This window comes from Epargyreus clarus, unplaced genomic scaffold (assembly GCF_041222505.1).
Source record: "Epargyreus clarus isolate Ecla_fem2 unplaced genomic scaffold, WU_Ecla_fem_2.2 ptg000006l, whole genome shotgun sequence".
NCBI classification, from domain to species: domain Eukaryota; kingdom Metazoa; phylum Arthropoda; class Insecta; order Lepidoptera; family Hesperiidae; genus Epargyreus; species Epargyreus clarus.
The window spans coordinates 4,688,840-4,713,174 of NW_027332214.1; the positions used below are offsets into that span (position 1 = coordinate 4,688,840).

At 34.7% G+C, this 24,335-nt stretch overlaps 2 protein-coding genes across 5 annotated transcripts; one reads left to right on the forward strand and one right to left on the reverse strand.

The window, feature by feature from the left end:
* Positions 1-1,893: 1,893 nt before the first annotated feature.
* Positions 1,894-13,214, reverse strand: beta-Man (beta-mannosidase). 2 transcript variants are annotated; one of them, XM_073073695.1, is made up of 12 exons: positions 13,136-13,214; positions 11,116-11,262; positions 10,595-10,743; positions 9,746-9,939; positions 8,702-8,960; positions 6,898-7,060; positions 6,189-6,314; positions 5,745-5,919; positions 3,875-4,448; positions 3,404-3,533; positions 2,531-2,916; positions 1,894-2,207 (listed from the first exon to the last, which is right to left on the reverse strand). In XM_073073695.1, the coding sequence occupies exons 3-12, from the start codon at positions 10,634-10,636 to the stop codon at positions 1,965-1,967; spliced, it is 2,292 nt and encodes a 763-aa protein (XP_072929796.1). In that variant the 5' UTR covers positions 10,637-10,743; positions 11,116-11,262; positions 13,136-13,214; the 3' UTR covers positions 1,894-1,964. The 2 variants fall into 2 exon arrangements, with proteins under 2 accessions (XP_072929796.1, XP_072929795.1); XM_073073694.1 differs by lacking the exon at positions 13,136-13,214 and adding an exon at positions 12,505-12,760.
* A 2,185-nt stretch (positions 13,215-15,399) lies between these two features.
* LOC140742720 (uncharacterized) lies at positions 15,400-24,040 on the forward strand. Of its 3 annotated transcripts, none has more exons than XM_073073696.1 (6): positions 15,400-15,577; positions 18,205-18,387; positions 18,937-19,084; positions 19,583-19,726; positions 22,615-22,828; positions 23,068-24,040. In XM_073073696.1, exons 1-6 carry the CDS (start codon positions 15,502-15,504, stop codon positions 24,007-24,009), a joined length of 1,707 nt encoding a protein of 568 aa, XP_072929797.1. In that variant the 5' UTR covers positions 15,400-15,501; the 3' UTR covers positions 24,010-24,040. The 3 variants fall into 3 exon arrangements, with proteins under 3 accessions (XP_072929797.1, XP_072929799.1, XP_072929798.1); XM_073073698.1 differs by lacking the exon at positions 15,400-15,577 and adding an exon at positions 15,672-15,721; XM_073073697.1 differs by lacking the exon at positions 15,400-15,577 and adding an exon at positions 16,315-16,445.
* Positions 24,041-24,335: the final 295 nt, after the last annotated feature.

Consider the following 24,335-nt stretch of genomic DNA (forward strand, 5'->3'; position numbering starts at 1 on the left):
TTTGGGGAGGGAGGGGACTCATACGGGAAATTTGGTTAAATTAGACAACCTTTTTCTAACTTTCTAACTTTAGTACTTATTGTAAAGTCCGGCATATCTTCTCCGCTAACCCCGCGGCAGGGAGGAGTCCATGCAGGGATACCCACGAGAAAAAAATGACCAACTGCGAGTCAATCCTTTTTTATGATTTGTTTAATTATTATGCAATGTTTGTCCAAGCACCCAATGTTTATGATAATTATGGTAACAACTGGCACCGAAGACAATATGTGCCCTTCATATGACAGAAGCGTGCATGGAAATTATTCATTAGCCCACTAATCGACCACACCCGATATTGCTTAACTATGTTCTTGATCAATTACTTAATATATGACAACATTATCAAACATTAAACGGATAAATTACGATGACATATACCGTCAATATGTTGATATAATATTATTTTGTTATTACGAAATTAACCATCCAACGTCAAAGTTAGAGGACATGGTCACTTGTATATCATTTAAATGATGATTTAAAGACATGTATGACTAAAACCTTATGCTGGCTTCCGACGGTACGTGATATACGGATAGCTGATGTCGTCCAGCCCGACGCACAGTGCGTTGAATCACGCAGAGTTCGTAGTAGCACTACGAGACGCCGCGAGTCATTAACTTCAAAGATAGAATACGATCTCTTACTTTACATCATTTTCACTTAACATTTTAAAATGGTTTCGAATCTTAAGACCGACAAACTAACAGGCGTCAGTGGTAGAGCAGTCCGCCCCATGGTAATATGCTATCCGTGCTAAATGCGTGGAATCTCGTACCGTGGGATGCGGCCAGTATACACATGTTCGTTCGGAATTCAATTATGATACAGCACTGTTCCGAGTAAACATAAAGTTTGGAGGGAATATACACCAATGAAATATTATTGATAAATGTTATTGAGTTGCGTATAAATTGAAGCTACCTTCGACAATTAGCAGCTAATTAAATGTATTTAAGTAATATTGTAAATGTATTGATAAGCAATAACAGAATCTAAAGCCCTTACCAGTTCAAGAAATCTCGTCCAAAGATTAATTTAGATGTATTGTTATATTGCAGGTATTAATATATAAATTTATATATAAGTTATAACGCACGCATATTCGCATTGTAAACAAATAAACTTACTTATTTGCATTACATGTTTGTTTTATTTTATTTCTCATTATCAGGATTCTGAGGACTCTGAAGGCACCTCCGCCTAACCAATTATGTTATGCTATGCTATGATAAATAAGTGATTGCCATGGACGTGCAAGATGTGAAATGAACTTCCTGAGGTATTCCCGGAACGCTATGACATGGGGCTCTTCAAAAGGTGTAAAAAGAGCTCCAAAGCCGGCGATGCATTGGCGACTCCTCTGGTGTTGCAAATATCCATAGGCGACGGTGACTGCTCAGGTAGCCCGTCCGCCTCATCGTTTAAGTATACATATAAAAAAATGCTGCAATAAACGAGGCGTTCCAACTAAGTCCCCAAGAAGAGTATTATGTCTGTGATCGATCTCATAAAGAACTCTTGAGATTAGTTATAAATGTCACTTGCCATTAGGGCTCGAACACAAAACTGCGATGCGAATTCGCAACGCAGAAAATTGCGATGCGAATTGCTGCGATGCGATATCGTGCGGCGTAGCGTCTCTCAGGGTGACGAACAACAACAACCACTGTGCGATGCGAATCAATTCGCAAGTTCTTGCGATGCGTCGAGGGAGCTCGCAGATTTTTGCAATGCGACGTCGCATCACAGTTTTGTGTACGAACCCTTAGACAGACTGCATGCTCGCTTGTTACTTCATTTACTTATTATAAATAAAAACCTTACGTACGTATGTACAAAGAATGCCAGTGCAAGTTAAATAATTTATTCATAGTTAAACCAGGTCTGTATTTACATAATCAATTATTTAAACATTCTAATCAATTAACATAATACTTATATGTAATAGACTCCTGCAGTTGTATCAAGGATACGTTTTCCTTGCTGATAAAGTTAACTTGTATATGGGGTTGTGTGACAACGAAGCCATTATCCTCAAAATGTCCTTCTATGTTAGTCTCGAGCCATAAAAACAGTACCACTGTATCCACTTGGATGTGGATCTTAAATACGTTATTCTTATGTAGATTGGGTTTCACGGATTCGGGCTTTGTGACTGTTATCTGTAAGAAAATACAAAAAATCAGGCCACATAATATACCTATTAATTGGTAGGAAATAACAATACGCCTTCCCATTCTTATTTAAGTGAAATAACGAAAACGAAAAATAAAGGTCCAGAAAAAACAGTATTTTTTACAATGTTTTATAACACTATTATACTGAAAGCCACACATATTTTTTTATTTTCCTCAGTAGCTCTAACAAGACTGTTTCAATCTAAACATCTATCTATTATAGTCAATTGAAGCCTAGTCTAGTAGGTAACACATTTGATATATGTACTACATGCATTTTTATGATAAACATACCGCAGGTTACATACCTCTATCTTCGGTTCTAGTAGACCTTCGATCGTCTTCAATGGCACTGGAAATATGTAATTATCTGGAGAAGAACTCACACCATCTGCTTCAAGATAGAATCTTAGAAAAACCTCATGCTTATTATTTTCATCCCAAAAGGCAATCGTATTTTGTTTCTTACTACTCAGTGGATCTACATTAGCAGGATACTTCTCAGACTTAATAGGTATAAGACTGCTCCAATTAAACATATCTACATTGATTTGTGCGTCTACTATTGGTACAAATCTATCGTTAATGAGGTAGACATCAACATCTCCCGTTACTGTCAGACGCGGCGATACCAGAACAGGCGCGAAAAATGATTTTGCGAAGTAATGCAACATCTTCCATTGCCCGCCGAACTCTGAAAATGAAACAAGAATAAATTAAGAACAGCATCGTATGAGTTTTATTTGTGAAACCACATGTAGGCCTGTAAACAGATTTTTAAAGACAGAAATGGCTTCACCGACTGTCCGAGACAAAGTATTAACGATGTTTTTATTCCGTTTGAACCTCCTCCTCAACTCAGCTCTATCTACGCCCATGGCAATGTCATACGCAGGTGTGTAATCAAACATAATTCGACTTCGGGTAGAGTGCAGGATTCATATTCCTTAGAATACTATACTTATATGTGGAGTTGATTTAATATAAACATAAACAGCAGTGTCCATTTAACGTCAACATCAAAGAAAAATACGTCTTTCTCTAGTACCAGTGAAATTATTCTTCGTCCTCCCATCACACCCGATTATCAAACAATTACAATACGTCGGCGCAACAAAGCTGTACGCTGCTTCTAGTACCTATTGTCATTACCACTACCAGCATTTCACTTCACAACTTACCAATTCCTGACCATGAGGGTGCTTGCCAAACGTCATTCAGTTGCCAGTACAGAGCACCCATCGTATACCAATCTGCTTGACTCTGCCTGTAATATTCCGTTTCAGCTTTCATTGCCATTGCTTGTGATATCTGTAAAAATACCTGGTGTAAAGTTACACTTGCAATTACTATAATTGCAAGTGTAACTTTAAACAATGCGACAAGAACGCGCCTCCTTCAAAAATCTGGATAATTATCAAACAGATTGAAATTGGAGGAATTTTTGGACGTGTAGGTGGACATGATTTCTTGTTGAGCTCGTCGCCTGATAAAGATAAAATAAGTCTTTCAAAATAATAAATATTCTTCATTGATCCTACAGTGTCTACATTACTTTTCGCCTCAGGAAGCAGTTAGTAAACGATGGAAATATCAATTTAGATTAAGAAAATTGTGTCATTAGAATTACAGAAATCCACTGTAGACCTTACCTGACTATAAAACACGAACTTTGCAAAGTATTTAGGATCACTCTTCTCCAATTTCAGGTGATTAGATAATTGATCTTCAATATATTTATATCCATTGGGACTATGTTGTCTATGTTGTGAATAATTACTTTCTACTTTAAAATCTTCTGTATCGTTAGTTGCAGTGTGCATTGTTTTTAAAGAAGGCAACGATTGGAATCCGTATTCAGAAGCAAATCTTGTTGGTGGATATATATTCTGATTCCAATTATCCGCAAGATAGTTATAATAGTGTGTGTCTCCGTAATGAGAATCGTACGGATTTTGGGCGATGTATCCTTCTCTTTCGGATTCCAGGCCATTGGATGGACTAGAAACAAGGTATCTGCGGCCAGGATCTAAGCCTTCCACGATAGGTTTTATGGTATCTACATATAACTTTATATATTCTTCTTTATACTTGTCAAAGTTTGATTCAGTAGCATACCAGTTGCCGCGCAAAGCTACTTCATTCTCGTTATTGCCAGCCCAAACCGCTATCGAGGGATGATGTTGTAGGCGGATCACATTTTGCTCTATTTCAGTTCTCACAGTACTGCAACACAGTATTTAAATGCAAATATAAAATAGGCAAACATTTAAAGGTCTTTTATTATATCTTTGAGTACTAAGTAGATATGCATGAATGCTTTTATATAATAAACACATATCCATTCGCTGCCATGGATATTCGCATTAAGTAAATATATATTTACACATAAATTCTGCCGTCTTAAAATATCAATACTCTTTTTCTTCAGACCATATCTGATGTTATTTCTGCCACGCACCTCCAAATTTTAAACTGCTATAATCTACTCAAAATGGTAATAATACCTATAATTATATAACTAGAGCAAATGGTAACGCAAACCCATCTTTTATTTTTTTTTTGTTGCACATTAATAACATCTTCCTTACAAACTATACAGGGTGAATTTTTAAAACGGGCCTTCAGGGCCAAATCCGAACCTATAAGGATTAGCGAAAAATGCTGAAAGGAGTTACGAGGCCGATTTTGATATCCTTATAAGCAACACTATCAGATAGTGGAATAATATAGAGGGTGTATTTTTTTTCAAAATGAACTCGTTCGATTCCCGGCTAGGGAAAAAGTTATTTTAAAAAAGTAATGATGCAGTTTTAGTTTTTGTCAAAATCGGCCTCGTAACTCCTTTCAGCATTTTTCGCTAATCCTTATAGTTTCAGATTTGGCCCTGAAGGCCCGTTTTAAAAATTCACCCTGTATATCTTTAGTTATAAAGTCTAAAATTTACAGCTACTTACAGATAAACTCATCATGCAAAAAAGGAAAGACGTACCAATTTAATCGTACACTGCAACTCTAAACAATTTGACAACGTAATAATAACAATTTTGATTAATTTAATTCTACTGAATTACGAAACTTTGTCAATGAATCTTGATCAATATCTAATTCGCTTAGGCTGTTAAGTAGCTTAAACATTTTCACTAATGGAGAGTTAGAGTTATTTTCGAAGGTGGTAGAACCCTTTGTGGTTCGACTCCGGCGGCACCACCGCCACACCTATTTCTACCTAATAACAGCGGTGTTAGGCGCTGCTGTGTTCCGGTTTGAAGGGTGTGGTGGGAGACAGACTTTTCCGAGGCGTTCCAGCTTAGTCCTCAGGGGTAGCGGCGCATCTGTGGCCGACCTCAGGTAGGAGTATCTAATCCTTTACAGATGATGGGTTGCTTACAGATGTATTAAGTCTCGCTTAAGTAACCTTGACAAAAGTTTATAATTCATCTATGATCTGATGGTTAACTGGCAGTGAAGCTACTTTGCTTCACTGCCAGTTAACCATTCTTCCATCGCAAAAAATCTTACTCCAAGAATTCAGGATCAGCAGGGTACATGGAGCACGCGAATAGGAAATCTTGCCAAATCAGGATCCCAAGCTCGTCGCAACGTTGGTAGAAATAATCCGATTCGTACACTCCACCTCCCCAAACTCGAAGCATTGCCATATGGGTATCACGAGCCGCCAACAGAAGATCATTAACTTGACAAGAAATACGAATAATTAATATCTATTACTTCGGAATAATTAATGTAAGTAAATAATAAAACTGTTTATAGGTAGATAAGTAATTAACGAAACACTAATTTAATAAAATCAACATAGGATTAGCCACCAAACCATGCCATGTTATTATTTTTGATGATTTTTGTATTGAAGATACATCTATACATTTTTGCCAAAAATATCAAAAAAAGTTTAGGTTGATCCTACATAAGACAGATTTATCGAAAACTGTTGTAAAAACATACCTGTGTCTTCATTGTATCCCAGTTCAGGAAGAATATGCGCCGGTATCCAGTTAGATCCTTTCATAAATAAAGGATAGCCGTTGACCTTAAAGTAGAATGTAAGACCTTGACCCGCGGTAGTGTTACCTAGAAATATAAAACAATTAAAATCTTGAGTATGACCTTCCACAGATTCATAAATTTGTATAATTTTATTTATCTTGTTTTACCGTTTACGGTTTAAACTAGTAGTTCAATAACTACATGAGAAATATTTACTCCACATTATCGGTAAAAAATTCAAAAATAATGAAGTCCAAACTTTTCTTTGTATATATAACTTTGTTTTACAGAATACACTAACCATATGAACACGAGCTACATATATACTATCTAACTGTTTGGACTATACCAAACTCATAAACCCTAATACCCATAAACTATAATAAATATAGACTCCGAGTCCATATACTTATCATGTACATATCTGATAGACTATAGTCTACAATAAGTATAGTAAGTCCCTTGAAAGTTGCTTCGCAGATACGTTACTACCTCTAAGGGTTATGTTGCAATGTCTTATGTTATCTGACTTTTACGTACCTCGAACGACGACAAAACAAAGGTCTGCAGTCATGAACTAAAAATAAATGTGTCGGTATCTGTATTGTATACCTACCACCGTTAATCTCATTTTCTTTGACTAATTCTCATTATATCATTGACTTACCCACTACTTTCGATGCATCTTCAATTAGTTCTAAAGTTCTAAATCCGACTTTGACATGCTTGTGAGAGATTTCATCATGATTCTCTTCAGTTTTCAACGTTACATGAAGATCATACAACGGTTGATTTCCGAATCCATTTGGCCACCAAACTCTTACAACATTCTGAAAAATACTTAAGGAATAACAAATGCTGGGTCTACATTTCATTAGGATAAATATGTATTTAGCAGGTTAACGGCGCATGAATATGACAAAATCCCTAAAAGGTTGCCTGAATCTATACTTCGAAAACAGAAATCGAAAGAATATATTCCCTGTTATCAAACTGTAGAGTCAGAAGATTAGGAAGACAATGAACTCAATTTGATATCATCGTCAACCTATTACCGGTACTCCGATGCAGGAGCTCGAAATTCTTACTACTACAACCAAAACTAAACATACATTTCAAGTTTTGTATATATATGCAAACAGTGTAATTATTTACGTATGTAACGTAAGTTATTAACATTTAGATATATATAAATTAATAACACGGGTCAGGATCCCGACTACCTTGGCCTAGACTTGCTAAAATAATTATAATTTTACCGCAAGTATTATACATTTAGATAAATCACGATTTTTTGATAATTAATATATTATTTAAAAAAATTATAAACTAGCTAAAATTTGAAAAAAGATATCTGTAACATCACTGATAACATAAAAAGACAAAATAATGAGAGAAAATGATATAAGATCGTTTTCATTACTAAAAGATTTCCTAATATAATTAAGCCTTATTTAATTGTATTTCGTAAGAGATATAATAAATAAATCACGATCTTGTAATCATCAGTTATATATCATGATAATAAATTATATAATTTTAAACTATGTTACCGCTTATTTATTTAATTGTTTATTGACTTATGAGTCAAACTGTATTCATTATAGTTGGCCTTCGAGTGACCCAAATGCATAACGCATTATGTAATCAATTTATAATTGTTATATTAAGTAGTTTTTTTTACAGCCGAGACAACTTAGTGGTTTAAATTCGACGTTTCAACCAGGGAGTCCAGTTTTTTTAAGCAGAAATAATTTAGTAGTTGAATCCGATGTTCAGATTGTAACGAGAGATCTGATAATAAAGCCAGGCACGGATGTCTGGTTTTGAAAATAATATGCATATTAGAAATCAATTAACGCTTGCTTATTATTAGTTATCACTTTTAACAGTGAATAATAACATTATAAGGAAACCTACACGAGTGATATTTTTGTGTAATGTCTTTAAAGTTATATGATTTCTATGAATTCCTACTTCTTCATCTTGGCAGACCCGTTTAACCCCTTTTTTTAAGAGAGCTGTGTCCATATGTCAGAGGTCGCATTCCGATCCGGTAGTAGTTTAAGAAAAATATTGTAACTGACAATTTGTAAGTGCCGTCGTTGGCCTATACAAAATAAATATGGGGATAATAGTTTGATGACGGCGATTTACGTCCGTTAGATAAATCTTTACCAATTTCTGATAAAATATCCAATATCCACTTTTAAATACATTCATCATCATCATCAACCCATTAACGTCGCATTGCTGAGCACGGGTCTCCTCTCAGAATGAGAAGGATTAGGTCATAGTCCACCGCGCTGGCCAAGTGCGAATTGATAGACTTCACATACCTTTCAAAACTTTTTTTTAAGATTTCTCAGGAACCTTCGATCAAGAGGCCGAGTTTCTTAATGACTAGGCTATCACTGTTTTTAGATACATTGATTATTAATAACTAGCGATAGTTAATATCAATTGCCTACCTCACTGATATTCATATTAAGTTCAGCCTCACATGTTCCGTCATCTCTTGTGTTTATTTTCAACTGTCTTCCAATATTTATAGTACGATATCCATCTACTGGCAAGATAGCGTTTATATAGCCGTTCACTTCTTTATTTTTGGCTTTAGATTCAATATATGCTACGATCTTGAGAACCCAAGCTGCATCTTTCTTCTCCGTATGAGTTGTAAGAGATCTTATTATAGCCCCGTTATAAAATTCTATAGAAGCTGGTTTCCTAAAAAATATAAATGACAAACAATAGTAACTGGAGTATATTAATAACTTAATACCTAGTCACTTTTTATCGAGATCTCTTCATGTAAACAACGATAAAAAACATTTTTATTTATATTTTATTAAGGTAAACTTCTAAAATTTAATAGATCGTCAAAGTCTTTCCAGTTAATTCCCCACGGCAAATCTAAGTAGTTTATTAAAACTATAAACCAGTGCAAGTTAAGACAACAATAGATTTATTTTTATGCAACTGTGGCAGTGCGTAAAATTGTGACCGCAGTCTCGGAATATAGCAATAGTTGTGCTCTACTGTTTTGTACTGCTTTAAAATATTATGTTTTTAGGTTATACTTTTATAACTTCATCTTGTAGTGCAATAATAGATATAGATCAAAGATAACTACTTTTTTAAATTGGATTGTGAGCCTTATGACCGAGGTGGTAACATCGACAGCTGAACATCCGTAGAGCGTACGATACTAACGTAAAAAAATCTGACCCTAAAAACTATCTTGTAAAAATTTACAAAAGTTCCACAGATGGGAAAGCAGGTCCCCAATCCCAGCTGAACGAGGCCTGCATCTTGTGGTTAGCGTAACACTCGCCTTTGTAATCGTTAGGCACGCACGCTTGTGCCGTGAAGTGCTTGTAAATTACCAAAGTCCCACAGATGGGAACGCAGGTCCCCAATCCCAGCTGAACGAGGCCTGCATCTTGCACAGCTGGTTCGCGTGGCACTTGCCGTTGTACACACGCCGGTGCCATGAAATGCTTGAAAATTACCAAAGTCCCACAGATGGGAACGCAGGTCCCCAATCCCAGCTGAACGAGGCCTGCATCTTGCGCAGCTGGTTCGCGTGGCATTCGCCGTTGTAATCGTTAGGCACGCACGCTGGTGCCGTGAAGTGCTTGTCGGAGCGGACTTTAGCCGCCTCTATCGGCGACGCGAAACTTATTTTCAGCACGTTTAAACCCTCCTGTTAGATAAAATGTTAATTAAAAGTTGATCAATCCCAATATATTCTAAGTATATGTGCAATAATTTAAACGTTATCGAAAACGTCTTGCGAAGCGATGGGATTTGGAAGATCATTTTCGTAAAATTATCATTTACAATGTGTAAGGACTTTTACACGAGGACCCGCGTGGCGGAGCGGTCACCATACGATCTGACGCGCAGAGGGTCCCGGGTTGGATCCCCGGCCAGACAGATTTCTAAATGATGAATTTAGATTTCTGTTTCTGGGTCTGGGTGTTTGTGTATTTGTCTCTGTGTGTGTCCATAGCACCCACGATACAGGGAATCCTAGGGTGGGGCTGTGAGTGTAGAAAGCGTTAAAAAAATCATTTGTATAATTAGCCTTCTAACAAAGTACACTTGTGCACCACACAAATTAGACCACTTACTAAATCGATTTTCGTATATATTTTACATAAAACACTGAATTGTTTGTTGATTCCTAATTGAAATTAATTTTCAAGTAAAATGAATTTGTATTGTTAAAAGGTGACAAAATTTATCATAAAATGTGTGGACTAATTTTCGAATCTGTGAATCATAAGTTTAGGAGGAATTATCAAAATACAATTAGTTAAACTTATTTTAATAAGTAAATAATACTTAGTACTAACTTTGAGATGTTCCTTAACATCGAAAACATATCTGACGAACATGTTGTTGGTGGTCCCGATAGGTGAATCATTTAGCTCAATAAAGGCGACTGTGTCCACTCCTTCCAGAACTAGTTGAGCTACTTTCTTTTTGAGCTCATTTCCATGTACTAAAAAGAAGAAGTAACGTAAATATGTATAATCGACATGCTTTGCTTTGGTCTAAAACTTTCATGAGTTAGCAATACGTAATTATGAGGAGACTAAAAAAACTGTTACCTGTATTTTATATTAAAACATATTACATACCTTTTCATATTGTTACGTATGTTGTTATTGTTACCTATACCTTTAATATAAATATTGTTAGGGTCCAAATCAAAATATAAAATTTCCAAATGTTTCGATAATGTTCAATCAAATAAAAAAATGAGATTACTCAAATTCAAGTCAAACTTAGTTTGAGGGTATTTCCATTTTCTCACAGCACATATCTTATCAATAAGTATACGAGAGTCATCAATGAAATAGGAAGTTGTTACCATGAAATTGTCCTGTGTAGCTCCAGGAGTCATAAGCCACCCAACGAGTGAGAACATCGTTAAAGCCAGCTAGAATGTCTTTGATCACACCAGCTTTTTGGAGATCAGAATAAACACCACCGGGCACTGATCCTGGTACCGAGATAGCTGCAACAAACGAAGATATTAACCATATTGAAGATGGTAGAACCCTTTATGGCTCGATTCCGGCGGCATCACCGCTACACTTATTTCTACCTAATAACAGCTGTGTTAAGCGCTGCTCTGTTTTGATTTGTAGGGTGTGGTGAAGGAGACATACTTTTCCGAGGCTTTTCAGCATAGTCTTCAGAGATAGCAGCGCATCTGAGGCCGACGTCAGGTAGGAATGTAATCCTATCTGCTGTTGATTACATATGTTTATGGGCGGCAGTAGCCACTCACCTTCAGGTGTACTGCATGCTCGTCGGCTACTCCTGTATTAAAATAATATATATTCATTAAAAAATCATACCCGATATTTTTATGTTGTTTTGTTAAGTACTTAACATTGAATACATTTAAATGTTAAAAGTATGTTATTAACGTAAAAGCTTATCTCTGATTTTGTATGTTTGTTTCGCTGGCATAATTCGCGATAATTTAAAATCGAAAACATATTGTGTTACTCGGAATTATTATCTAACATATAGATGCGTGCATATACTAATAGTGTTAGAGATATATTGAATAAACATAAAAAGACTGAATCTTTTACCACCACGTCAGATATTGGTAAATATTTTTGTAGGTATTTTTTATTGTTATCTGTGGTTATGATACATAGTAATTAGTGCACCTAATTACCTATAACAGGTTAACATATCACTCTTGTATGCGATCATACCCAAGTAATAAGTACGTGTTTTATTTCGATATATTAGAGCGTTTTTGAATAGCATGAACGTTGTTTATTATCAAGTGTGACAACAAGTTTGAATATATAAAGTAACTATTTTTGAAGTAATTCTAATAAAAACCAATAATTGATAAAAGTATATAGATAACAGGGTATATAAACCACCGACAATTTATATGAACAAATATAAATATTATACAATATGAACAAATATGAATATGAACAAATATAATATATAACAATAAGCTTTGCATGAATAAACGCACGACTCAAAATTCATTTTTCTGGTAAAGGTACAATTTATTCCATTTTTTCTATTTGTATATGTCTAACAATATTGAGATTACAAATATAACTACTTATAATTATATTTTCCGTTATTTTAACTTCATTTATTAAAAAGATCTCGAAACAAAAACATTGTTTAATTTTAAACTGGCTCTCCTAGAAAATTATCTTTGAGTTGTGCACTTATTTATTGTATTGTATTGTGTGTAGGTACATTGACTTACATTTGTTATTATTCTCCAGAGTCCAAGTGACATCATTGGACGATATTAGATGCAACTTAGAAAAGGAAGCACTTATTACAGTTATATTTAGACACAATAGCACTAAACCCACTCGCGTATTCATTGTCACAAACAATTTCGAATAAACTCAGCTCATCTCATAGCGATCATCTCGGTATCTTTGAAGTGGAATTTCTAATCAAGAGTAATGTCAGTCAGTGTCAGTAAAGTCGAGCGATCTCGACCGTAATGGTGTAATGTATCGATAACGTATCGTTCATTCGATCGGAGTGTAACAATACACGTTCAAATAACAATAGTATTAATGTGGTATTGGGAGCAAATGAGCCGTAATAAATGTCTTGTTGCAAATTGAGAACTCATTTGTTAATTTACTAATTAGTAATTAACAAACCCAGTCACTTACCAGCATTAAGCATTTGTTTTTGACATTTGCTGTATTTTATTTAATATTTTATTCATGTGGCTTGTCTGTATAAAGTATTGATTATTTTTACAAATCCGTGTGTTCTTCTACACTGCACGCCTAACGCTCGCTATTAATAAATCTAATCTATTCAATTGTTGCCTGCGAAAGATCAAAATTTTACAATTTATCTAGTAGGCGTACCATTCCTCCATCGCACCACTCGTCCAAGGATGAAGTTCCATCAGCACCAAAGAACGCGTGACGGTCCTCCACGGTTCGGCTTGCGTGAACGTTCTTGCCGCGAACGCGTAAGATGTGGAATGAGCTTCCTCCTGAGGTATACCCGGAGCGCTATGACATGGGGCTCTTCAAAAAAGGTGCAAAAAGGGCTCTCATACAAAGCCGGCGATACATTGACGACTCCTCTGGTGTTGCAAATGTCCATGGGCGGCTTGACTACTTTCCATCAGGTAGTACGTCTGCGTAATCGTTAGGTTAATCAATAAAAAGTACTTAGGCACAAATTGTCGTATTTCGATCTTTGGTTATAAATACGGAAGTTATCCTGCATAGCTAAACATTGTTATAAAACAGAATTGATGGCGTATTTAATATGACAAAAGAAATCAAGAGGCATGAATAATGTTAAAAGGCCACTGTCTTTAGAATAGCCATACATACATATTACAATAGATACACACACACACACACATCGGTCACAGATAAGATGGTTACTTGAGAACTGTCTTAAGATGTGTATAAATATGTCTTTAAGTTTTATTTAAACCTAACTTCTAACCTAACCTAACCTAACCAAACTTCAACACATAAGTAGCTATCGACTTTATCATAATTATATAAAAAATACCTTAAATATTAAATTATTAGCAGGCTAAATACCAGTAGATAGATACGCTGATACTAAGCTTTGTACTTGTGCTAATTCGTATATACTGTGTATAGTTATATTTTTTATTTTTAGTTGTTATTAGAACATATAATTGTATCGGACAATATAAGAACGCAATTATTTTACTTTGCAAGCAATAATATAATTATTATTTTCTAATGAAAAATACTAATAATAAACCTTTTTAATATCATCGACACTCTCTCATCATCATCGACATCTCTACGCTCTTCAAAAATATCTCCATTGACTGGTATTACATTGTTATCAACAAAAACTGTGTAGGTGGTATAATGATAACATAGTTATTTTGAATAATTGAAGTACCTATTGAAACGAACACACACAATCACAACAGGTACATGTATGATGTCAATAAACTCTGACATTTATTATCGGAGATATATAATTATGTATAAATAAATAAAATAAATACGCTTTTTAAACTCCCATTCCCACACTAGGATTCTCCGTATCGTAAGTACCATGACACACTAAGTCGATTACACAAACACCCAGACCCAGAACAGATATCTAAATGCATAATTCAGATATCTGTCTGTCCCGGGATCGAACCTGGAACCCTTTGCGCGACAAACCGGTACGGCACAGTATAAAGATATATATTATACTGTGGGTACGGTGACCGCTCCGCCACTTGGGTCGTGGTCGTCGTGTGGTCGTCATATATATGTAATAAACCTATAATATGTGTACAAAGCAAAGAACGCCTATTTTAACTTCTACGAAACAAAAATCTGAATGAGAAATTTAACTGCCCACCTCTTTTGAGATGTCTCGTGTATTCAACACATAATCTTCTATAGATACTAATATTATAAAGAGGAAAACTTTGTTTATTTGTTTGATTGTAATGAATAGGCTCAAAAACTACTGGACCGATTTTAAAAATTCTTTCACCATTCGAAAGCTACATTATCCACGAGTAACATAGGTTATATTTTATACGAAATATATTTGATAAACATGATGATGATTTTGAGGAGGTACAAAGTTTGCCGGGTCAGCTAGTAAATAATATAATCGCCGTAGAACACAGACCTGTATTAGGTTTGTTGAGAAGACTGTTGATTTATCCCCTCATATCTCATAAAGTATGACTCTTTCCCTAATATCGGATCTATTCATGAATACTCCATCAGAACCGGTTCATCACCGAGATAAGCTTGAACACCTAAATTCAATGAGAAAGATTAAAATGGGTAAAATACGAATTTTAATAAAATATTTTTTATAAACATGGCTAAAAGTGACTACTTCGATAGCACCACTACACCATCAATTACCTTTATGCGTACAAATAGTATATAAGGTATCTATAAATAGCGGTTTTGTTGTTAAAAATATATTCATCCCTATAAAAATTATGTCGTTTTATTCGTGGTTTTATTCAGCCTTGATTTTTAGTTTACACAATATTAATTTTACACGTCCTACACCTACTTATATATAAATCCCTATTTTGAAATTATCTAAATTGAAATATTACAAAGCAATTTAAATTCATCTAAAATGTGATCATAGAATATAGAGGAATATATTTTTCAGACATATTTTTTATGTCATTGAACAAGACATTTAATGTCTTAATAATATTGACGGCAAATTGTGTCTATTAGTAATAATTATTTCTAAGATGGAAAAAATAACGTTATATGAAGAATATAGATTAATTGAAAGAAGTGAATCTGAGGTGAATGGAGCTTGGAAAGGTACAATGTTTGTTACTTATGTTGAATTGGACTTGAACTCATGTGGAAATTGGCACATTGGACTGTCATAGACTATTTTTGTGTGACTGGTTGATAGTATTAGCAATATAATTGGCCCTACTTATTATTTCACATCCGATGAATGTAATTATTAAATTATTTTACCTCGTATTTTTGTAATACATCCATCCATGGGTCCAGGCGTCTTGTGTCTTAACTATCCTGTGTTTACGGAATCCAGGAAATTCCTACTGTCATTGTTACTCTTATTAAAGTTACCACCTATGTATCCTTTACCTAGGTTTGGTTACCACTCGAAAACACCTACTCTACCGGCGTATATAATTCCTAGACATGTAATAAAACAGTAAATAAACATTAGATAAAGAAGACAAATAAAAATCTTCGCAAAATATTCATGTATAGCCATCATCAATGTTCTTATTTAAAGGCCTTATTCAAATGTGTACATAGTTAAAAATAGCGCTTCACTTAAAATAAGTTATTATTATCAATAATTATTATATAATAAATGACTCATTCAATCAAAAAGACGCTTATGAAGTTTTAAAACACATTAGATAATAATTAAGTGCAAGAAATAAAATTACAATTTTATAAAATTTACATTTAATTTTATATGACATTTATTAATTGATGACACTTCAATTCATGATACTCGCATGCACAAAGAAGATGATATTGACATATTTATTCGTGATATGCATCACGTAAACATATATAAAAATTTAAATATTTTAACCACTTAAACATACTTATGACATTTATTATGGGTCATTGGATGAACTCTCGTCATCGTAAGGTCATTATGGTTTTTTAAGTGTCAACGAACCCCATAAACATAAAGGTTAGTGTTATTAATGCCGCGAGGTGCGAGGTATAATGCAACAAGGTTTCCGTGTTGTAGGTACTTAGCCTTACAAAGTCAAACTGTACTTTGTTGTTGTTGTTGTACTTTAATTTATATTTAGGTATACAGGCTTCGTCCAAATGACTACACAAGAATTTTACTTAACATCCAAAATCTAATTAACATTGTATTACTATGTGGAACATAGTAATTTCTAACCCTTTAATTAATTTCGATAAAATTTTGTGAGTAGGTATGATTGATTGATCAATTTTTCTGCACATCCCTAAGGTTGACTGGGAGAAAATGCTATTTAGCATTAAGTTCGCCTTTTGCACCACACTGTTTTTAACATGGTCAATAAAGAGTAAATAAAAAAATAATATTATAGTTTAAAAACTAAAAACCACGCGAAAATCGCACAAGGAAAATCGTTAATCCTGATTCCTGACGATCCTGATGAGGAGAATGAGATAAAATTATTAAAATCGTGTATTGTCATCGGTTCTTGATAATTGTGCAAAATTTTAAATTAATCAGACCGTTCAAAGTGGGTAAAAATCGAGTTCTAAGATTCCGTTACATACATAAATACATACATACATACATACATACAACCCAAGCTAATAAAAGCGTGGTAAAAACAATTCTAATGATATTTTTGACCCGATAGGTGGTCCTCTTTTTCTTTTAGATACGACAATATTTTAACGGACCCACTAGATCGTATGAAGTACTCGTAATTAGGGCACTAAAAGGAGAGCTTTTTATCCTTGCGTGATAATCCGATTAAATTAACCCCATACAAAAAATCATGGACAGAAGCATCTATGGGAAATTGAGGGATCCAAAATAAAAAATCAGAAAATAAAACACATTTCAAATTACAGGCAGACACTTTTATTAAAGACGTGATATTTTCTAGACCTTTGTGTAATAATAACCGTGACTGCCCTATTATTTTTGATGTTTTAATTTAAAATATAGCTTCCTGACGGAACTAATTATCATTTTCTGTCAAACCTTCATTTAAAGGTGATATATAAACCATCCATAAATCCATCAGGTTTCGTAATAGAATAGAATAAGTTTTGAACCTGCAACCTTGTCCTAATATATTTTCTGTAAAATGTGACTGAGATAAAAGTATAATTTATTCGATATATTATAAATTTACAATAGCAGTTTATTTTTTTATAAGTATGTTTACGTGTGAAAATAAAATTATTATATTATTGATCGGAATGGGTTTATTGTCACTAGAAATATTGATTGAACTTTTCATATCACACGTCACTGTACAGTAAGGAGGTCAATTAAATGGCCTTTGTATTAATGTACCTAGTTTCTGAAGTGATTTTATATTTACTAACCCATTTACAAAACTTTGCTTTCTTCGATCGAACTCTACTTGCTCCACTTACCACAATATATTTTTTTTATAATATAGGAGTAGCAGACGAGAGTAGGAGTAGCAGGTAATTGGCTACTGCCTCCCATGGACAACATTTATCAACACATAGGATTAGATTACTACCTGAGCCACAGATCCGCCGCTACTCCTGAGGACTAAGCTGGAACGCCTCGGAAAAATATCTCTCCCTCGCCAAACCCTTCAAACCAGACTACAACAGCGCTTCATTGCTGTTATTATATAGAAATATGTGTAGCGATGGTGTCGCCTGAGTCGAAACGCGAAGGGTTCTACCACTTTTTAGTACCAAAGTTGATAATAATTATTTTGATAACTTCACAGGTGCTCATCTTCTGCTGTTCTTCTTGGCTTTCGTGTTCGGATTCTTCTGCACTTTCTGTTTCCATATGTTGATGTATCTATTCGATGACAAATGTGTGCTCTTCCCGAAATTGCTGTCGCTGACGTCATTGCGACAGAACATCATATACGAATTCATTCCAGAGGACAAGGAAATTGCTGACAGTAAGAATAAGGCAATTTATATAAGATATTACATAAGTGTTTTGAAGGTGGGAGAATCCTTTGTGGTTCGACTCCGGCGCCCCCACCGCCATAAAACACTACAGGAAAACATCGCCTGGCCTAAAAAGTTCTATAACAAAATCTGAAAAGTGTGTAAAGTCTGCCAATCCTGTACTTAGCCAACATTGGCGGCCTAGAACCTAGGTAATTCCGAATCTGAGAGGCCACCTGTCCCCAACAACGGGCCAGAAATGGGTCATCATCCCAGACCTGATTACTTTCATCATCAAAGGAAAATTAAACGCTTAAAACGCTTTCTACACTCACAGCCCCACACTAGGATTCCCTGTGTTGTGGGTGCCATGGACACACACATAGACAAATACACAAACACCCAGACCCAGAAACAGAAATCTAAATTCATCATTTAGATATCTGTCTGGCCGGGAATCGAACCCGGGACCCTTTGCGCGCCAGACCGGTATGGTGACCGCCCCGCCACGCGGGTCGTCGTTGATGAATATACTTTACGAACGATATGTTTTTCAGTGTTGCCAGTGGATTTCTTGAGTACCCAATGGGTGGATAAAAGCGCGTGTTACCTGCCTACGTATGTACCCTTAGTCTCGGGAATTTTCGGACTTGTTTGGACAACTATGTTTCTCATGTGCTCTACGGGTAGTCGGACACTTACGGGGTAATTTAATTTACTAAGTATAACATATATAAAATTCGAATAACATATGGTACGTGAGTACCTAATTACAAAATTTATTAATAACAATTACAAAATTTTGTTTTATTTCCATCTCTATTCGTTTTCCATGACTCGTGAATATTACAGTCGGTATTGTTAAAAAGCTTAATTAAGGTTATTCTACCAGTATCAGTATCATCATCAGTCCATCATGAGTCAACGAACATTGTCATTTCAACAGCTATTTTTGGTTATGATATGTCAATTATTTGAAATCATGGAACCCTATGTTCAAGCAGACCGATATCTTCGCCTTTACCCTATCCAACTTGTGCACTACCCAAGATTGCAATTTGACTATATCTGACTACTAAAAATTGACTAATTTGGAACCTTGGTAGGAAAAAATTGGATAGATTAATTAATTATTAATAAGCAAGCCGCTATATTTGAATATACCTATATAATTTACTTTTGGTTTCATGTTTTATTAATTAGTTTGCAGCGTCCTTGGCGGGTTCTTCTACCAGTTTTCGTGTTCTCTTTGGCGATGGGCGGACTTTGCTTGTACGCAACAATCGTCACTCACTACGGTCTACAAGAACTTTGTACTAAGCTCGGCGAAATTACTGGAAGCTCCACGTATGTATTCGTATAGTAGAACGAAGTAAGTGAGCGTTGTCGTGGTCAACTCTCTTATATATGTAAATGTGTCTATGATGACCATAGATTAGTAAAGATACTTCGCCTTGAAATTGAATGAAGCCACAAACGGCTTATTAGTAAGTTCTTTTTTTAAATTCTTGACAAATAAAAACATTTTTAGAGAAAATTTGCGAATAAATAACTAATACTGCGTAATTGACATAATAAATAATTAATAATAATTATTTCAAATATTTTAGGGACATTTTAGCACGGAGATGTGGCAAAACTTTTTTACGCAACTATTTCAATTCTCAAAACTGGGTACATTTTCTTGTTAGGAGTGAGTAATCTTTACTAATCTATGATGATAACCTTCTTATTTGAAACTCAGTCTCTGCCACTAGGGATCCGTGTTAGGAGTCCCAGACACGCATCTCTGATTTTATGCATCTTATACAAACGCATACGCATTTTTAACAAAGTATGCGTTTCAGAAAATACTTATGACTTGATTTAACGGTAAATCACCTTTGTTTTTCAAAAGTGAGTAATTCTACATGCCAAAGAGATTAAGTGGTCTTTAAATATATGTATATATTGATATATATGTATATATGTATGTATATATATGTATAAAATCTTATTCGGTATTATATTTAATATTATTCGGTATTACTTTATGATTAAAATATAAATAATATATCTTTATCCTGTCGCGTGCACGCCTATCCACCATTTGTTGACACCTTTCCTTTCACAGGTTTGCTGGAAGAAATTTCATTAGGAATAAGCAGTACCTTTGCACAGAATGTTATTTATAAGTCTTTTGTATTGGTTATCTGTGTGCATAAATAAATAAATAAATAAAGTAATAAATAAAGAAAAATGTATTTTTTTGCATATTAAAATGCGAAAATTCAACATTCACATTCATTTTAATTTACAATAAAGTCTTATCATGATAATTAAGTAAATTAAAAGGAAAAATACTAAAGCACTTAATATTTGCGTAATAGGTAGACATTTGTTGAATATATTATATATTCCCCCTACATTAATGTGTGAATGTGCAATATTGGTGTTTTATTTATTTATTCCGTTTTTCATAATATTTTGAATGTTAAGATGAAGAACACAAAGTATCTGAAGTGCTGCTATTAAAGTTGATGAATTTTAATTAAGTTAAGATTAAAACTACTTCGCAACAATCCGCTACAAATATGTATGATGGTATATATTTTAAACCATGCAGTATGTACCACCCTCCCTCCCTCAAAGGATGCATGCAGATGCAAAAATTAAAAATATACACCACCATACATACCACCACCAACACGTGTTTCGCTCCAAAACGGAGCATCATCAGGGTAAGTTGACTCTACGACGGTTAATCGCTAAGTGACGCTGTCAACCTAATGCATGCCTTTTATAATGGTATCCAACCCTCCCCTCCACAATGAAATGTAAACAACTGATGACAGTTGTGTGATAATAAGGTTATAGATTAATTATTCGCATTAAATCTGCGAATAATCATCTGTTTACTGATTGTTGGTAAAAATATGAAGTAAAGGAGAGCTGGACACATTAATTTGTTCATTCAGCAGTGTAATCCTACTGTTGTTATTGTGCTTAATAATCTCCCGTTGTTCTAATATATTAAGTCTACAGCCCTTGTCACCCGTGTGTAAAATTTCATACGTATGGTTACTTGGCACATTATGGCCCGCGTCTATTAGATGTTTAGCGAAAGGAGAATGCCCATTCTTGGTACTGATTTTTCTCATGCGTCAAAATGAAAGTAATATTAAAATTATTTTTTGATTTTTTTAACATAATTTTTCGATCAGAATAGTTTCTTTGAACAGGGGATTCCATTTAAGATAAAATAAACCGAAATGTTGATTGTTGTTCTTAAAAATTAAAATGGCGGAATTTTATACTCGGAATTCAATAAGATCTATTAGTGTTTTGGCTAATGATTTTTCTTATGCATCAAAATGAAAGTAATATTAAAATTATTTTTTGATTTTTTTACATAGTTTGTCGATCAGAATAGTTTCTTTGAACAAGGGGGTTCCATTTAAGATAAAATAAGACGAAATGTTGATTGTTGTTCTTAAAAATTAAAATGGCGGTATTTTATACTCGGAATTCATTATTTTAGGTTTATAGGATTATTTTAGGTTTTTTTACCTACTACCTTTAAAAGTAAATGGATATATGTTAATCGAACTACATTATAGGTACCTACTATCAGTTAAAACCGACCATCAATCTATCGTCGGATATTTTTGATTTTGAGGTTATGTAACATTTCGGTAAATAACTTCAGAACCCGGGTGCTGATCTAAAAAATAAGTATTAGTGGTAGTATTTGGTTAATTATGCATCGTCCACAACAAGTTTCAATTTGATGCAACTCTGGACGGCGGTCCATACTTTCATGGGCATTGTCCTTTGACTTGTCTGCGTGACCACTTGTATACGCGGCTAGATGTTCGCGATAACGAATATTAAAATTTCTCCCAGTTTGACCGACGTAAACGCCATTGCAATCAGAACAAACAATTTTGTAGACGCCTGATTGTTCATGTCTACCTCTTTTTTCTTTACAGTTACAGATGGATTTAATATTATTGTTTGTTCTGAAGGCAACGCTGATGTTATGACGCCGAAGTGTTTTAGCAATACGCTCTGAAATAGGACCGAGATAAGTCAAACTGGATCTATACTTAAGAGGAACCACATCCCTTGGTGCCGCATACAATTGATCACGCACCATCAAACTTCGCTTCTTACGGATAAGATTATCCACCAGATGAATTTTAAACCTATACAATATGCAAAACATTCATAAATGTTGCTATGACTGTTTCTAGATGCACGTACTCGGTGAATGTAGCAACGTTGGCATATGAGAGACGCATCCGTGGCGTGTACCAGGCGACTCGCATCACGATCCTCTCGGCGTGGCTTCACACGATGTGCTGGCTGATGTCGGCTCTCCTAACTGTCGCCCGGGTGCTTTTGGCCGTCGATTTCCAACTTGTCAAAGTCAGCGTACAGTTGAGAGGAAACATAGATAAAATGCTGGTAAGCTTGGGTTCGAAAAGGTCAACACTATCGCTATTTCTGCCTTTTACAGCAGTGCGACTGTGGTCTCTATTAAACTTTAATCCTATCTCGAATTGATTCATAATGAATATGGAACATGCCTCAAAGTCCTAGTTCCCTAAAAGTAGATCAGAGATTCAACAAACATAACAACGATAATTAAGAGTAAGAGCGCTTTTTCAACGTAAAGTTTTTAAACAAAACTATTTCTTTTATAGGAACACCATGAGAAACAAATACGAACAGTTTCACCCGATGTCTGGTATAAAAATGAAACAAGATCTCGTTTCAGTAGTCGTTCGCAGAGCAGTGTGAAGGTTCATTTTCAAAAGAAGACACAAGAGTCGCGATACACCGACACATCCAGTCTCGATGACGAAAATATTCAAATGGCAGGTAGTGAGGGAGATATATTATACAGATCGACAATCAACCCACCTGCATCTGATTCTGCACTAGTTCCAGATGAACGCAATAAGTTAGACCGACTAAAAGCATTAAGTTCAGTTCCAGCAGACAAACAATTTATCGTCAAATTAGTTTACGATCTACTTGACACTATTGATTTACCAGACAAATCTGCGTATCGATCTAGAGTAAGCTTCTTAGGCGACGCGGAAACAGACGTTAGTGTAACAAAACCCTTAATACGGCAGTATGGACAGCAACTACTATCGTCAAAAACACCTGAAGATCACAGAACGCAAAGGGTTTCGGACCCTCAAAAAGCAGAGGAACTAATTTCAGAAATAAAACGTAGTTTAGAAACGAAAATTAAGAAACGGTTCAACGAATCTAGTCCGTCGACATCTAAAAAGGCCTTGGAATTCGAATCAACTCTGAACATTACTTCGGAAATGAAGCAAACTTTAGAAGAAAATGTTACGAGTGAATCTGCCGAAAACATAACATTAAAACGAGAACTGAGCGCATCACATATGCAAGTTCAGGATGCAGAAAAAGATAAAGTAAAAAAATCTAATCTAAAAAATAAAAATGTACAGACAGACGATCAGAAGACGAAGAGGGTGCCATCTCCAAAAGTGCAGATAACAGAATCCAGGACTTCGGTCTTTCCTGGTGTCACTTACGATTCATCGACGGAAACTGAACGCAAGGACAAGCAAACGCAAATACCCAAAAAAGAAAAATACGATTAATTTTTAACATTTTAACTTATATTTAATATGAATGATCCATTTTAACGGTTTTAAATGTTTTATTGGATTTTAAAAATATATTTTGTTAAAAATATTTGTTATGTTCGTATCATTTCCAGAAATTCAAAATTACACATTTTACACTTTACACTTTTAATTCATTACTGGATTACTTATATTAAAAAAAAGATAACGTTATAGCTAGCACGAGTGTATCAAGAAACTGGGGGAATTCCAGAATATTTTCTTTACCACTTTTACCCACCAATATTTTTATCACCACAGGTACCTTTTTCTCCTCTCATCAATGTAGTAGTAGGTGACCA